Here is a 17,624-nt window from a genome sequence, read left to right as displayed (position 1 = left end):
TCCAGAAAGTTCTGGGTGCTTCTGGAGACACTGGAGCCAGCACAGTCAGAATGCTTTCCCATCACGCGAGCCTGCTATCTTCGCAGATAGCAAAACTGTAGTCTTTCGAACTTGTAAGACTTGTCTTATCCTGCCCGTTAGTCATGCAGCCTAACTGGGACTCCGTTCCAGAAATCCCTACACCCTCTCCCTCCTCTTGCCTCATTCCCGCCCCTCCCCACGCACCCGCCCCCTCCCCCCCGCGCTTTCCCGCTCGGCGGCCTGGCCTATGGCAAGCGCCAAGAATTAATTAGGGGCGGGGATCAAGGAGCGGCTGTCAGGAGGTCGCCATATTTCTGTACGGCCCTGAGGCCGCCCCGGCAGGCAGTCGGTGGGTCGGGAGAGGTGCTGACAGGGCGGGGCTGCCGCTCGGCTCTGCCGGCCTCACCCCTCCCGCCCGGGACAGGTGGCTGGAGCGCGCCCCGCCCCCGCCAGCTGCGGGTGGGAGCGAGGGAGGGCCAGCCCCGGACGGCCGCCGCCAGCTGCGAGGGAGAGTGAGCGAGGGCCAGTCCGGGACGGCCGGGCGAGGAGTCCGGCGGCAGCAAGCGAGTATCGTGGCGGCCAAAAAAATGCTCCTGTACCGAGGGGCCCCCGCGGGCCCTGGCGCGCCTGGCAGCGGGCTGGCCCGGCCGGGCGGCGGCCCACAGGCCTTTGGGATCCGCCTGAGCACTGTAGGTCGGGGGCCCGAGGGGGCGGACGCGCGCGCGCGGGCCCCGGGGCTGCGGGGGGCGCGCGGGGAGGGCCCGGCGGGCCGAGGCCTCACGCGGGACGGGACCTTCTCTCGCCCCCAGATGAGTCCCCGCTACCTACAGAGCAACTCCAGCAGCCACACGCGACCCTTCAGTGCCATCGCGGAGCTGCTAGGTGAGTGGCGAGGGCGGGCTTGGCCGCGATCGCCCGAGGCAGTGGTGCCAACGTGGTGCCGCGGACGCGAGAGGAATGCGCGGAGCCGCGCCGGGCGGGCCGGGGCTGGGGTGGGGGCGTCGGGACCGGCCCCGGCTCCGCAGGCGGAGGAGGGGGACGGCTCTCCGGCCAGGGGGACGAGGTCCCGCGGATAAAGCTGAGGAAACAAGGTGTGTCCGAAGAGTTAGGACGCCCGTACGGTTTTTCTCTCTGGATCGTGATGTTCTGGCCACTTTAGGATAGCTTAGTTAATAATCAAAAGGAGATGCATAAAAATATCGGGCCCCGAGGCAACTGTGCTCCGCAGGGACTGGCGACCGACGGAGGGTGCCAAGCTAGCAGAGGGGCATTGTGGAGGACCCGGCGGGGTCCTGAGGAAAGGTCTGGAAAACGGACTTCTTTAACTTTTGGGACCAGAGAGTCTGGGAATGATGGGACATCTTTTAAGAGATGACACGAGTGCATTTGGCTCCCTGCGACTGCGGAGGGCTGGGTCCGTGGTCCACGAGCGCCCTCACACCGCTGGAATGAATACTGAGCACTTAACCTCTCGCTCCACCGATGTTTGCTTTTAAAGCGTTTTCAGTTGATCCCTTGAAGCCAAGTACACCAGCTTTTGCAGTAGTGTGCTAAATACTGTGTGGAAAGCAAAGAAGAAAGGCATTCCCGAACAAAATGCAGCACACAGAGCACATTGTAAATGTTTCAGGCATGGAGAGAAGGGAGAAATGGTTATGGGACGGGGTAGCACCAAACAAAATCTTGAAAACTGGTTTCCAAGCTCACCAGATGAGCCCCAAGCAATTGCTGGGGCCATGCGGTGTGAGTTGTCTTGAGCAAGAAGTCAGCGGGCAGCAGGAGGGTCAGGAGAGTTATTGGGAAGGGTGACAGAGAACTTTGATGATTAGTTCAACCATCACAAGAATGCTTACATTGTGTATGAGTGTTCTTCTGAAGGTGCAGGAAAAAAAAAGGGACTTCGACACACTTTGAATCCTAGAGAACAAGGACTGTATCTTTAAGGGTTTGCACCATGCTTTGAGCAAAACTCTGCCTGGTGGAACCAGATCTCTGTGCGTGTAACTCACAAAAAAGAAAAAAGAGAGAAAAGTAACAATTTATTTAGGGGGAAATGAGAGACCAAGGTGTGTTACTCCCTCACAGCTGCGCTGTATAGCGATGCTGTGCTGTGTACTGAACTTTAGAGGTGACTTGAGGAATGTGTTCTGTTTGCAGTTTTCAATATACTATATTATTTTTGTGCCGAGCATTAAATTAAGGAACCTAAGCCTGGCCCAAGATGTCTTCAATGAGTGCAAGTGTGTATGTGTATTATTTACATAGACACACATGCCTGCACACATGCATAGGGAAACACAGATTTTAAAACCAAATCACAGCTATTTGTGGTAATATTAACAGTAGGAAGAAAAGGAGAGCAAAGGGTTAACCGGTAACCCAAAGCTTTAGGTTTTCCCTTGATTTTTTTTTTCTACTCCACTTATGCATTAATTTTCTAGTGAATCATTCATTCAGTGAATATTTATGGAGCATTCACTGTGGGCGAGGCCACCATGGTAGGAACATAAATGAATACAACATAGACTCACTTTTCTAGTAGGGGGGAGATAAAACTTGTACAGAAGGTTTGTGCTTTGTATAACAGCAAAATGGAAAGTGATATATCAGCAAAGATCTACATATCGAGTGCTATGGGAGTTCAGAGGAAGGAGGGATGACTTCCAGCTTACCAGGAAGAGGAGGGTTAGGAAAGGCTTTGTAGAGGAGGTGACATTTGAGCTGAGATTTGAAGGATTGGGACATGTGGATACGGGTGTGGGGAGGGGAGGGCATTCCAGGCAAAAGAAACAACTGCATGAACAAAGGCATGAAGAGTACTGAGTTGCTGAGTTTCATTAGAGCATGGAGTTTACAAATAGTTACAACTGTAGGTCTTTGGAGAGTGTATAAAGCATCGTCACAAGGACATTTTTAACTTTACCCTTTGAGGTATTATTATACGGCATTATTATAATTAATATTATTATTGTCATTATTATCATTATTATTTTTATCCTGCAGATCAAGATATGGAGGCTCAAAGAATTTAACTGACTTTTCCAAGGTTACATGTCTAGTAAGTGGCAGGTCCAGAACTCAAGCGCGGGGCTTTTTACTCCCAAGTACCAAGTAGGTCATGAGGTTGGAAAGGTGACCTGGGACCAGGATGTGACTGGGAGGCCCAGGTATTTGGCCTTTTAGTCTGAAGTTTTCTGAGCAGGGGAAAGTCCTGATCAGAACTGGGCTTCAGGAGAGGTATTCTTACAGCTGCATAAAAGGTGGATTGGAAAAGAGAGAGAGCCATGATTTCAGAAGGCAAGTTAGGAGGTTAACTTGTAACATGTATTAACATAATCCAGATGAGTGGGAATAAACTCTGTAAACTAAGAAAGTGGCGGGAATAGAAAAAGCTAGATGTGAGAGAGCTTAGGGATGCATAGGGTAAGAGAGTGAGGGATAAAAAATGATTTTCAAATTTCAAACTTGTGGTCATTTGAATGCTGGCCGTTTGTGTGTGTGTGTGTGTGTGTGTGTGTGTGTGTGTGTGTGTGTGTGGAACAGGGGAAGAATAGGCTTGTGTGGGAAGGTGATGACCTTAATTTTAGACAAGAATGCTTTTAGGTACATGCAGGCTGTCTGTAGGGCAGCAGCTTAGCCCTGGCGGCCTTGCAAAAATCCACACAGGCCGTCCTCCTGGAACAGGAGAAGATGGGAGGCTTGTAAGGTGCTACCTCCAAGCTACCTCCTGCTTGCATCCTGTCTGTCTGCGGAGGCTGTCACGGGACAGTTTCTCATTGCGGCCCAGGTTCTGATGAGCTCTGAGGCTTCATTCAGTTAGAATGCTTTTTTAGAAGACCAGGTCAAGGGATAAGATAGTTCCCTGGAATCTGGTTTCTCATGTTCTTGCCTAAGTGGGGAGTAAGGGGAGGCAGAGATAGGGTCCTCCTGCTCCAGGTAGCATGGGCCAAGTTAGGAGAGAGAAGACTCCTTGGGATCTGGTAGCACATGAGATTGTATGGGCCAGGTTAGGGGGATAAAGACATCCCAGGATCTGGTAGTACAACTCGGGCCTAAGTGGTGGGCAGGGGTAGAGGAGCTGGGGTTCTCAAGGGTTCTCTCGCTGTCTTACCTCTTTGTAGGCTGGGAGGGCTGGGATAGCATGTGTCACGCGTTGATTATGTTTTCAGAAAGTTAAGCAGCAAGAGAGAGGATCGAAACCAGCCACCAGATTGGGGTCTTATTATTATATGTTCATTTGTTGAGGCTGACCTTGTTATTATTATAATTTCATTTGTTGAGGCCAAGGGGAAGGCTACTTCAAACCAAAAAGACGTGTGAATCTGGGCGTGCTGCTGCCCACTGCTGTCTCGTTCCATGCTGCTCGAGCTGACCCTGGCCGCTAGGGCGCCCCCTCCCTGCTGGACTTCAGCAGCCTCTAGCCAAGGAGATAAGATGCCTAGCTGCTCCTGGCAGCTACCTTGTAACTCCTGAAGTGCCTGTGTTAAAACTCTCTGGTATGTTTCCGTAAAAAAAAAAAAAAAGCATCTAATAACGTTTGGACAAAGTTTGCAGTAAACAAGAAAGAAAGAAAAGTGATTTTGCGAGAAGCGCACGCTGATTCATTGACTGCGCTGTTACATACACTCAGAATTGGATGGATATGTGTTACGTGCTTGAGTTGCGAATGTTCATAAAGTATTAGAAAGACTTCCTCCCATGTTCAAAGTTTTCAAAACGGAAATGATGCCCTGGCCGTTGACAAGGTAAAGGTATCAGTCTCAATGGCCCTGGTTTTCTGCGAGCGAGAGTGACTGATAGATAAGTCCTAAAACGATTCAGGGCCTGCTTGCCAAGTGGTTTCTTGAAACAACGTAGGCAGTTTCACAGTGCTGAGTCCTTCTGTCAGTTTGAGGAAAAAAAAACTGCTGCCTCTCACACAAAGTAAAACACTGTATTTCTGATAAAGCCTCTATTTGCATGTCAAGCTTATAATTCCTGCCAAAAGTTGGCCCACTTGATTTCCCACATGACACAAGGCTTTGGCCCCACCTAGTCCTTAAAGATCAACCCTCTGGAACCTCTTAACTTCCTTCTGGGGCTCTTGGAGATGGCCTACTGCAGTTAAGACTTGTTCAGCTTACAGTCAGTGATGATGATTTTATCAATGGACACGGCAACACCACTCTGGCCCTTGAAATCAGTCCGTGTCTTGTTTTCGTTGCTGGACATTCCACACTTCTAAGTGGTTGTAACTGAAACTGCTGATTATATTTTGAATATGAGTAATATTTCTCTTGCTTGTAAGGGATGTTCCCAGCGGAGAAATGCCATGATTTGAACAGCGGCCGCGGGACAAGTACACGGCCAGAACCCTCCCTGGTGCTCTCTCAGCCCAGCCCTGTGGTATCAGTAAGGTAGTCTAGGATGCCAGCGAGAGGAAAACGGGGTGGACGGGAAGGTCTCTGTCTTGATGAAAGAGCTAGTAGGGACAAGAGTGCCTAGGGAACCATCGGACACATGGTTCAAACTGCCATCCCACTCGGGCCAGCGAGTCCTGATGACACTGTTGCAGTACGTGTGTCTGTGACTGACAGTTGTGTGACCTGGAGTCTGGGGCACAAAGATGTGGCTACTAGACACTGGCACCCCCGGGGTGCCATCTGTGAACTTTGCCCAGATGTTAGAATGTGGTTCTGTCTGGTGCCTTTGGAGTCTTAAATGATGAGCCCATTATGAAGATGGGACTCAGGAATCGTGAAACTTTTTTTTTTCTGCTTTAATTCTGCCCTCTCTATTTGATGAGGTTGGGACAGCTTCACGTTTAAGACTATGCCAGAGTACTTAAGCAGAATCCCTCCCTCTCTCTAAGCACGCTTGTTAGCATTCACGGGGATCCGGGCTGGCGGGCAATTCAACGTTTCAGTTTGAACTGCTAACTTTTTCAGTGCCTCTTAGGCCGCAAACAGAGATGGTGATAATGTCTGTGGTCTTTAACAGAGGAGGTGATGTTAAAAAAAAAAATAGAAAATAAAATGTTCACGGATGCAGTGTAATGTGTGCAGTATCCACCGAAACTGCAGATTCAACTGTTCTCCACAGCCACCCTCTACTGTGTGTGTTCATGAGCAGTGAAGTGGCTGAAAGACAAGAAAGAAGTAAGAAGATGAAAACGGAGCAACGTGCTTTGTGTAGAGGAGTTATTTTTCCCACAGACCCTGAAATGTGAAGGGAGACAGTCAGATTGCAGTTCAGTCATTACATGAAATCTAGAAATCAGCTTCATAACCCCACCGGCCATCGATACCTGTTGTTCCCGATATCCCAGTAAGCTCACTACCATCAGGGCTCCCTGCCCACCTTTGGGGACATCCACCTGAAGGGAATAAAGGCTAGTTTCGTTGTCTGGGGGCACTGAACTAGAGATTTTACTGCAATACGAGAAAAAGGGGTTTAATATCACAGATTTCTACCTTTTGCAGATAATGCTGTAGATCCAGATGTATCCGCCAGGACGGTCTTTATAGATGTTGAGGAGGTCAAGAATAAACCTTGTTTGACCTTTACTGATGATGGATGTGGGATGACACCTCATAAACTACACCGAATGCTCAGGTAAAAATGTCTTCATTCTTTTTCTCTTGTCTTGAGTTCCTGAACTCTACTTAGGGCTTCCTGATTTTCTTTAATATTTCCCTTTCCGTTTACTCGTTCAGCAAATATTTACTGAGCATACATTATGTGCCAGGGCACTGGTGATGCAATAGACACTATTCTTGCCCTCATAGAACTTACAGTTTAGCTGGCAATTCAGACAACGCAGCAGTAATCATGATACAAAATGGTAAGCGTGCTAGAAAAGCATAGGATGCAGGGGGATAGGCCAGCAGGGGAAGCAAATCTGATCCAGGAAGTCAGACCAAGCGTCTTATCGGAAGTGAAGTTTAAACCGAGCTCTGAGGGTGAGTAGTAGAATTGGATGAGGTAAAGGAGTAAGGGGTAAGGGTTGAGCGTTCAAGCAGAGAATAGCAAGCGTAAAGACCTGGAGGCCTTCACTGGCCTGAGACCTCCTCCAAATTATATTAGGCTGAACGCACTCCTAGATCAGAAGTATTGCAGTTGGGATGGTTTGTGGGTTAGAACCGTGAATATGCCCGGGTATAATCAAGCCCCACGAAAGATAAATAGAAGACATTCATACACATAATCTTTGAAAGGTTTTGCAGTAGAATGGCAAAATTAGGGAATTTTCTCTTCTAGCTGTTGGAGCCGGTGATTAGAGATTTCTGTTGCCACTCTCGGTTCATTTCATTACTTTCAAAGGTTTGTAGTTGAGAATGTAAGTTTGTACTTGGTTATCTTCACGTATCACTCAGGAAAAGATGAGTGTTTCCTCAACTCCTTCCTTCTCTCTTCTTTTTTTAGAGATGAGGTTAATTACTCTCCACGTGGCTTCCTGAACTAGTGTGTGAAGCCTGAGTAACAATGTAAGAGGGGTTCTGTGGAGGAGGGAAAGGGCTCTGAACTATAAAAAATGGAAAACGTTCATTTGGTTGTAGTTCTCTTTAAAGGTATCCTAATTCTATAACCCTGTTTAGAGGGAAATCCCTTTGATCCATCAAAGAAAAGAAATGACATTTGGGCATTAACCAATTAAAATGTTATGTTTTACCACTCAGCAGTCTGTGTACCTTGTGTCTCAGACCATCATAATTAGAAGAATATTCGAGGAAAACTTCTAGAAAGTAAGATAAAGATGTGGCCAGTATGTTGGTGAAGGTATGGAGTTGGCCCTATCTTTTAATTTATAGCATTACTTTTAGCTCCTCAAGTTAGTATTTTATTTTAAAAATACAATTTTAGATGGGATGGAACCAAAACATTGATATGTCCAATTATGTGTGTATTCATTTTTCCCCTAAAATCACTTATTTCTTTAGTAATTCATGGGTGTCGGATAGTGGGCCCAGCAAATCTTAGTGCCTTCCATTTTGTCTGTGGAACTACATCCATGAAAGTTGGTGCTTATAGCTAAAATGCAAGAGAAAGGAGGAGGAAGAGGATTTCAAAATAATCACAGCAAGTTTTGTTCCAGATTCATTCAACCAATTTTTACTGAGCACCTATGTGAAAGTCACTGAAGATAAAGTGGTAAACCAGATAGACATCCTTGCTCCCTAGGGGCTGCCAGTTTAGTGAGAAGGATAGCAAAGAATTGACTAGTAATACAACTAAATAGGTTATCTCATCTCGTGGTAAGTGCTATGAAGAAAGACCACAGTTTCTATGAGAGTATATGGTGGAGGGATCTAACCTAGTCTAGGGAGTCAAAAAAAGATCCCCTGAAGACGTGGGATTTGAATTGAAATATGAAGGATGAGTATCATCTGTTCCTAATTTTGTTCCCTCCCCAAGGAACAAAACAAGCAGAACAGGCAGAAACTTATTTAGCCATAGTATCTTCTGGCATTATCATACCAAATATCTTTCCCACTAATTTGAGCTGGGCAATTCTTCATACTGAAAAATTAATTTTAGAGAATTTTTAATGAGTCCTGGATTAATGTATAGTATATGTACCAGATTTTATTTGTGGTCATAGCTTAAAACAGACTTGAATGAGCTAGAAGTTCCCATTCATTTAAAAGTTCATTTAGTCCAATCCTAACTCCTGGCCATGGATCCCACTTACCACAATTTCGTTATAAATAATTGAACTTTAACGGTAGCTTTGAAAACTATTAAGTATGTTCATTTTTCTGGATTTGGTTAGGGACATACTACTTTTATATAGTAATAGAGGTAATTATGCAAAATGATTAAGCCCACTGAAATTCTATTTCACAATAACATTTGTAATAATCCTATCCACATTTTCCAGCTCTTCATGTTACTCTTCCTATTTCCAGGCTAATAAAATAGTTGTCTAACTGTAGCAAGTTTCTCCCATAAACACAGAATCCCAATGAAAATCAAATTAAGAAGGAAAAGCCTATCATTAAATTCCTTTAAAGTCCACAGTGAATGCTCTTTAGCTTCTGGCGATAGGGTGAGGCATCTAGTCTAGCTGCCGAGCTGCCTTTCTCCACGAGGTAGAAAACCTCTTTCAAAGGTCAAGGATTAAAAAGAGCCACAGATCCGTGGATTAAAGGTATTTGCCACCTCTGCTCAGAAGTGCATTTCCTAGTAGGTCTGTTCTTCTAAAACAACAGCCAGAGAATAACTGTGCTTAGCAGTGTTCCATTGTTTCGCATTCCATATTACATCACCAGTATATCTAGGAAACAGCACTGCCCGCCCTCGTGTGTCCACGGATTTGCTGACGTTTGTTTCATTGGTCAGAGTCCCAGTTTAAATTGATCTCCTTAGATTCTAGAATCTTGACATTTTAAGGAACTCGGGAGCAAGCTGCTATCTCCCTGGATTCTACTCAAAAAGCTGGTATTCGGCCCCCTTCCCCCCGGTCTGTAAACACTGCTGTCTCTTACACGAAAGGCTAGAACAGGACTTAACGTAGGGAAGCCACCTATCTAAGCCAAGAGATCTCCGGAAAATTAGTGAACTATACCAAACTATATAAAATACATCCCTACAATTCTGTTCTTCGTTGTGAGGGCTTTGATACTTGGTAGTTATTTGATCGGGATCTGACATCTGTTCCATAATTTTCAGTTAAATAGAATACCTAACACGGGAATGTAGATGGAATAAAAGAACACATGGGATGGGTTAAGTGGAACATAACAACAAAATTCAGAGCTTCCGGCTCCTCTCCTCTCGTTTTTCTTATCCTTTTCCATTTCTGGCTCTGGCCCTGAGCTATTACTTACCTTTTCAACCTAATATAGTCATCAGGGCTCTCCAAACTAAGTAACACAATGAGGATTTATACTTACAAAGGGAAAAATGGGTGTTAGATGGCAGAAGAGTCAGGAATGGTTGGGAAATTAAGGGAATTGTATAGATTCTCCCTATTTTCACCACTTTCCCTTAACCACCGAACTGAAGCTTGTGAGGCACTAGAGATGGTTTAAGTCCAAATAACCATATAGATTCATTTTGTGTGGTAGGTGAGATTACTGTGTATGAAGAGTCCTGAGTTTTAGATAGGACATTCGATCTGAAGTAGAGGTAGAGGAGAGCCCAGGACAGTTCTCAGAATGACTTCTAGAGTTAGTTTAAAATTGAGGTTTAAATATTACTTTATAATTTAAAATATACTGTACAGACAGTATATAACTTAATCGTCCTAACCACTCCCATCTTTTCTAAGCACTTCTTACACAGGAGGATTAGGAATGCCTGAATTTCACCAGCTTTCATAAGTTTATTTCCTGGATTACTGAGGCCCATAGATGGCAGAAACTCAATGATCGTTTGGTATTTTCCAAGGAACTGCTGCCCTAGAAATTACCTTTTACTTGGTTAGATTTATCTGTAGGATATACAAAGCTCTTAGGAAGTGTCTAGAAGGACATAATGGTTTTATTGTGTAACACTTTGAAATAGAAAATTAAAAGGTGGTCCCTCTTTCTTAGGGAGTAAGCGCAAGCCACAGCCTTCAGGAAGTAGAAACCAGGCACCTCAGCCCTGCTCCGAAGAGTAAGAGCCAAGGCCAAGCCACTCAGCCGTGGCAGATAGAGTGTCTCTTTTGTTGATATTGGAGAAGCATCTAATCTGTAATATATGAAATCCTTCCTTAGACTGTAAACCATGAAGGCAAGAATCATGTCTTTTATTATTAACAGTTGTGTCTCCAGTGCTTAGTACAATGCATAGCACGTAGTAGGGACTCAGTAAACATTGATCGAATGAATGATAGCGTACAACATTGTACACTTTGGAGAGAAGCAGTCCTTAAAATTAGTTTTATTTGTGGTGAGAGAAAGACATATGAGGAAGCCAATCATCATTTTCTGGATTTCGTATCTTTCTTTCTCTTTTTCTTTTTTCTTTTCTTTTCTTTTCTTTCTTTCTTTCTTTCTTTCTTTCTTTCTTTCTTTCTTTCTTTCTTTCTTTTTTTTTTTTTTTTTTTGGTTTTGAATGGGGAATCTAAGCACGGGAAAGGATCTGGCTCCAGAGATTGTTGAGGTGACACAGTGAAAGGTCCCTAATAAAACCAGAGAGCCCTCATACCGCAGCTGCCTGCTGATATTCAGCGGCAGACCTACCTATTTTTATCCCTTGGCCACATTCCAATGAACTGTCCCAGCAGATGGTGCAGAGGTTGAGAATTGGAAGGATTATCCTTTGGATAGAGGGTGGAAATTGTTAAGATATATAACCTCTGGCTTTTCTGATTTCTAGAAGGGTGATCTAGATCTCGTACTTCTTTTTTTTTTTAAGATTTTATTTATTTATTCGACAGAGACAGCCAGCGAGAGAGGGAACACAGGCAGGGGGAGTGGGAGAGGAAGAAGCAGGCTCATAGCGGAGGAGCCTGACGTGGGGCTCGATCCCATAACGCCGGGATCACGCCCTGAGCCGAAGGCAGACGCTTAACCGCTGCGCCACCCAGGCGCCCCTAGATCTCGTACTTCTGACCAGTGCTGCTATCGGTTCCTTTTGTGACCCGTGCTTGGGCGCACTCTGAGATAACCACCACTTTCACCCTACCCTAACTTCGCTATTAGCAGTCAGAACCATTGTGTCTAGACAAGAAAGGCAGCTGCCCACGGCTGCCTCCAGTTCTCCCTGTTAGTCAGTGAGAAGAGGCCATCTTGACATTCGTCAAGTGCGACTCTCCTGTGGCGGAGGTGTCTGTGTACACACACCAGCCACACAGGAGAATCCGGGCCGTTACCTCATAGTAATTTCCTGTGGTTTTCACTTAATAGTTTTGCCCAGAGGTACCGAAAGGAAGAAAGAAGGAGTGACTTTTTATAAGTGTGTTTTACTCATAAGCCATTCTGCCTGTCAGCCTGTCTTATGATGCTTTTTACCTTTCTGGTTTCTTTTTTTTTCTGATTTCTTTTTTTCTTGTGTAATTACAGCTTTGGCTTTACAGATAAAGTAATAAAGAAGAGCCAGTGTCCCATCGGGGTCTTTGGTAACGGTTTCAAGTCAGGTTCCATGCGGCTAGGAAAGGACGCTCTTGTCTTCACCAAGAATGGGGGTACTCTCACTGTTGGACTCCTGTCACAGACCTATCTGGAATGTGTCCAGGCCCAGGCAGTTATTGTACCAATTGTTCCATTCAACCAGCAAAACAATATCCTTTCTGGAAATGGTGAATGTTGGTTAAAAATGAGTCTGATCTAATTATGATAGAAAGCTCTTGTCTTAGCTCAAATCCAGCTTTCAAAAGTTGTCATATTTAAAGAGGTATTCCAGTGTCTTTAGTTTACCTGGAATTTCACTGTATGAAATACTTTTAAAAATAAATGTACCGTTGATAGAAGCTTAGAAATGTTTTTTATTGTATTGAAATATCCATTGTTTTCAGATACATACTATTTGGCAGCTTATCTGATAGCAGAATGGCTCGTTTCCCTGTACCTAAGACAGGCTGTTATTTCTGTAAGATGACAGGTTGTCTTGACCGAAGCAGCACAGCAGTAAAGTTTGAACGCATTGCTTCTAAAGAGGCTAAAAATTCAGCCTTTGACCTGTTTCTTAAATAGCCTTTGTTTACACTGTATCTTTGAAGCTGTAGTCTGCAGGGGTAACTGATTTTGGTGTTTTGTCTCTGCGACCTTTCTCCATTTTCCCCTTTTCCTTTCTTCTGTAGCAATAATGCCCATGCTTCTGACTGTATGTCTATATTTTGTCTAAACATGCAACCCAAAAGACAGATCTTCCTAATTGATAGCATCCTTTTAAGATATTAATTTTTCTTTGACTGTATTTGGTTTTACAAAAAATGATTATTACTGAGGATTCCTTGCCCAGCCTAGAAGCCATCTTGAACTATTCAGTTTTCAACAGTGAAAATGACCTGCTGTCCCAGTTTGATGCCATCCCAGGCAAAAAAGGCACTCGTGTTCTCATTTGGAACATCCGCAGGTATAGTATCTCAAGGGTGATAGATTCGAGTAAGCAAAGGTTAGTATGATGAAGGACATTTTCAGAAATCTCTTTAGAAAAGCAGAGTAGGCAAATTTTGATACATATTTATGTCTCATTGCATAGCTTTCCTTAACTTTCTTGGAATGACCGCTCCCGTTTGAGAAAGTGGTCTGTACTGGTCAAATGTGGAGCTTGATAAAGTGGAGACATGTGTATCCCGAGGCTGTTGCCACAAATAATCAAGACAGTTCAACATTATTCTAAGATCTTCAGAATCCATTATGAACATCTTATATTCGTGGACATTGTTTTGAGATAGGATGATGATAGTTATTTTATATATTTGACAATGAAAATGAAGTATGAGAAAGACAAATTAGAATAACAAAGCACAATATGATCTTTAAATGTAAGGACCTCTTAGTTGTGCTTTCAGAGTAGCTGGATTAGAAGTATGAAAATCTTGGAAGCACATAAATCTGAACAGTAACAAGGCTGGCTTCACATCATGCGTTTGGAGCTAATAAAACCATCTAGAAAAACTTTAGTATATGTCATCATTTGTTTAATCTTGTCGTGTCAAGGGCAATGCATTTAACAGTGTCCACAAAAATCTAGAGACCTTTTATATAAAATAGAGGGGATACTGGTATATTTAGTAGAACAGGGTACCAGATGTATTCACTCTTCCTTTTCTCCTTAGGTAAAGTATTTTGCCTCATTTCTTAGCTGGGTAAAACTATATAAAAACTATGCTGGTTTATACAGAGTACTTTCAATTAAAAAGAAGAATGTAAGGAGGGTTTTTTTTACACACTGGTAATTTAGATTCTCCCGTCTCCTCCTGGGAAAAATCTCAAGTAATGTAATTTTTATAATAAAGGATCATTTTCCTATGTTGTTTCCAGTGATTTAAACATATTAGGCAGACTTTTTTCTTTGTACATTGTTTCACAGTTATATGGTATTAGGCATTACGTAAATAAAAGATTCCATGGTCAAATAACTGTGGGGAAAGCTGGCTTAAACAAAATTTACCATGTTGTCTTATTGCAGGACTTCTCAGAGGCTTTCATATGCTAATGTTATTTCAGTCTGCATTGAAAATGTCTAAGAGAGCAAAATAATAGTATGTGGTATTTCCCAATTTAAAAAAAACCAGTTTCTCCAGACCCCTTTTCCTTGAATGGTGAATGGTGGAGGGGCAGGGCGGACGGGGAGTCTCCTCAGAGTATGCTTGAGAGTAGGGTGAGGTAGCAAGAATCAGGAATACCCTGGATAATTCAGAATATGCTATTATAGTGAGGTGGGCTTCATACAGACCATAATGGCTCTGGGCCAGCCCTGAAGAAGGAGCTACATTTGCAACACAGCGGCTCTGAGCTTGTGGAACCTGAGGTGGCCTTGAGGGCCAGGAATTGTTTCCCAGTTTTATTCAGTCAAACAACCCATATTAGTTATTTCTTATTTGAGTATTTGGGGGGACTATGATTCCACAGAACAAACTGTGGGAACTGTTGTTCTGATATATGTTTTCTCTATAGCCCGTCATTTGTTTTGAGTTTTTCTAGGAACAAAGATGGGTCTTGCCCTTTTACCCTGGCAGTTGTTAGTGATCTTGGAATGGATCAAAGCTAAGTGGCCCAAAAGGATTATGAGAAGAAGAAGGATCCTTATGGAAGGAATAGGAGTACTATTAGAGCTAAATGATAATTCCATAAATGATATTCCAGAGGACTCGCAGATATATGCTGTTTCTATAGCAACCTTTTTTCCCCCTTGAAGAAATAGGATTAGATCTGGGGAATCTTGGTATTTCATTAGTCCTTATACCATTGCTGAAATCAGAAGTAGGTTTTGATTCATTCCTCTATTTATTCGGTTGGAGAAGATGATGCTGAATGACCTACCCAGCAATACCCAGAAAGCTGGGATCTATTTTAAGATTGCACTGTGAGGGCAGCTGACATCCATTTGATTTATCAGATCAGACATTTCCACCTTCCCCTTTTTTTCCCTTTTCTTCTGTACCTGGCATCACCACTTCTATGAAACATAGTTGATTTGTTTAGACTGGGAATACCTCTAAATATTGTGTGATCTTCAAACCAAGTAATTTATAGAGAATTTATAGAACTATAAATTCCTTTGCACTGATAGGGAAAGAAATAGGTGTCTGAGTTTTGGCTCATGTTGTTTCTTTTCTCTTGGGTTCCTAGTGCATTTTTGTCCTTTGGAGCCAGTATTTGTTAGATTGGTACTTGTCTCTTTTACCCAGAAATAAAGATGGAAAGTCTGAGTTGGACTTTGATACAGATCAGTATGACATCCTGGTATCAGACTTTGGCACAGAAGAAAAAGAGCCTGGTGGTGTTACCTGTGAGCTGCCAGAAACCGAGTATTCTTTACGGGTGAGTAAGAGTGGTTTTCCTTTCACAATGAGAGGTAAGGTTTCTTGTAACTTGAAAATATTATAGAACAAGATCTCACTTTAGTTAGGTAAAGATGACAAACTCTTAGCCCTGTGCTAGGATTCCTTTTCACTGTCTCCACTATAGCTAATAGAATCAATAGCACTTTCATAACAAGGTGTAGAAACTAAGCCAAATCTTTGCCCAGAATAGATCTCAGTCACTAGCAGTGTTTTACGAGGATGTCAGTAGAATTGACAATGTCCTATAATAATTTTCCCTTCACTGTTCCATAGGCATTTTGTGGTATTCTGTATATGAAGCCACGAATGAAAATTTTTCTGCGTCAAAAGAAGGTGACTACCCAGATGATTGCCAAGAGCCTGGCCAATGTAGGATATGATTTATATAAACCTACCTTCACAGTATCCTTACAACTACATGAAGTTGACCTCTTCATTTCAGGATTAGATTTCCAAGTTGGCATAGGAAAACAAAAACCTTTCTTTTTCCAATTGAAAAATGTTGTGTTATAATACAAATCCTGTTAAAGTATATATATGTGTGTGTGTGTGTGTGTGTGTGTGTGTGTGTGTATTTGTAGAGAGAGAGAAAAAGAGAGAGCAGGGAGGGGTGGAGGGGCAGAGGGAGAGGGGAAGAGAGAATCTCAAGCAGGCTCCACATGGAGCCCAACACTGGGCTCGATCTCAGGACCCCGCTGAGATCATGACCTGAGCCGAAATCAAGAGTCGGGTGCTTAACTGACTAACCCACCCAGGCATCCCTACAGTATATTCTTTGGGAAGGTATTTCTTTTCTTTCTTTTTTAAAGGTATTTCTTAAATGCTAATCGATGTATCAGTTTTTATCAGAAATCGCCTGGAAATTATTAAAATCACACAGCATCCTGAGATTTTGGAGATTCTGGTTCAATAGATTCTGAATTCTCTTTTTTAAATAGGAAATATTTATTTATTTTTAAATTGTTGGCTAATTCTAATGAGTAGCCAGGTTTGAGAATCTCTGCAATGAGGAATGATCCACGCCGTTTGGTTTGTACTGGAATTTTGTTACAGTTACATTGATTGAAATAAGCAAATATTGACTAAAACTTGTTAATCTTTTGGGCATAGTGTGATTTTTGTTGTAATAAGTCCAGACTTAAATTGATGGAAGTTAGGAGAGTGGAAATTAAAGGTTGATTTTCTAAGGTGAGGTAAATCTTCGACAAGTTTGACATGGATTTCCTGGTACTTGTCATAATGGCAGCCACTCAAAGGAGTAATTACTGATTTTCACTTCTACCCCCCATTGCACTGGGAATGGATTTAAGATGCTTGAAAAAAATCTTAAGATGAACTATGGAAATGAGGTCCATCTCTGTTGATGGCTTTTGGGGTAGAAACAAAGTCTTCAAAAGGGTGTGAACTCCTAAGCGGTTGGGAAGAATTGCTCTTATAATTTATTTTCTAGTAATTAAACACAGCTCTTGGCCCAAGAAACATGTTCACACTTGATTTGCTTTATCAGAGGCATTATCTAGTTTGCTTTGCCTTTCTTCCCTGACCAAAAATTAGAAATCATTGTTCCCTTTTTTAAAAGCAGTGTAAGTCCTTACTCGTAAGTCAATCGATTTTCTCCTTTTTTGGGAACACATACCTTCTCTATTACAAAAGCTTTAAAAAGAAAAAAAAAAAAAGAGCCCCGGACAAGCCCACGTTAACAAATTCAGAGCTAGCATTGTTACCTCTGTAGGTTAATTAGTTGTAATATCACTGTATGTAGGCTAGGATCTTAGTGTCCTAGGTTTAACAGAGCCGGTTTTAGAGAAGTCCTTTCTAACTACTCTCTCGGGGGGGGGGGGGGGAGGGAACCACGTTTCTGCCCTCCAGCTTCTTTCTTCTGTGGGCTTGTATCAGAGCAACTCATATTCATTGTTAAAAACCAAAATTCTCCTGAGTAAATTTGAAGATCTAATTGGCTTTGTTAAGTGATTCGTGATTGGGGCAGCATCCCACTTAGCAATTAAGAGATGTTCCCAGAAGCTATACAAAATGGAAGGTATTTAGAGGGTGGGGCAAAAAGTCGTTAGCAAAAGAAAAGAAAGGATTCTTTTAGGCCGGGTCACCTTTTTTTTTTGTGGGAGGAGGGAACAGCAGGGTTTTTATCCTGTACATAGTGCTGATCAGGAAATTTCAGATTGAC

The 17,624-nt window shown here is 43.1% G+C and overlaps 1 protein-coding gene across 3 annotated transcripts in view; it reads left to right on the top strand.

Moving 5' to 3' along the window:
• Window positions 1–326: 326 nt before the first annotated feature.
• The window catches only part of MORC4 (MORC family CW-type zinc finger 4), a 55,361-nt gene continuing 38,063 nt past the window's right edge, over window positions 327–17,624 (top strand). For 2 of the 3 annotated variants that reach the window (XM_057313500.1, XM_057313495.1), the window contains exons 1-7: window positions 327–710; window positions 831–903; window positions 6,483–6,615; window positions 11,994–12,212; window positions 12,859–13,005; window positions 15,287–15,419; window positions 15,716–15,844. In XM_057313500.1, the coding sequence (XP_057169483.1) occupies window positions 609–710; window positions 831–903; window positions 6,483–6,615; window positions 11,994–12,212; window positions 12,859–13,005; window positions 15,287–15,419; window positions 15,716–15,844 (936 nt within the window). In that variant the 5' untranslated portion in view covers window positions 327–608. The remainder of the gene's footprint in view (window positions 711–830; window positions 904–6,482; window positions 6,616–11,993; window positions 12,213–12,858; window positions 13,006–15,286; window positions 15,420–15,715; window positions 15,845–17,624) is intronic. The other variant, XM_026478793.4, reaches the window with a different exon arrangement.

This window comes from Ursus arctos, chromosome X (genome assembly GCF_023065955.2).
Source record: "Ursus arctos isolate Adak ecotype North America chromosome X, UrsArc2.0, whole genome shotgun sequence".
NCBI lineage: Eukaryota > Metazoa > Chordata > Mammalia > Carnivora > Ursidae > Ursus > Ursus arctos.
The sequence above is the reverse complement of the archived record's forward strand: the minus strand, read 5'-3'. Positions and strand labels throughout refer to the sequence as shown.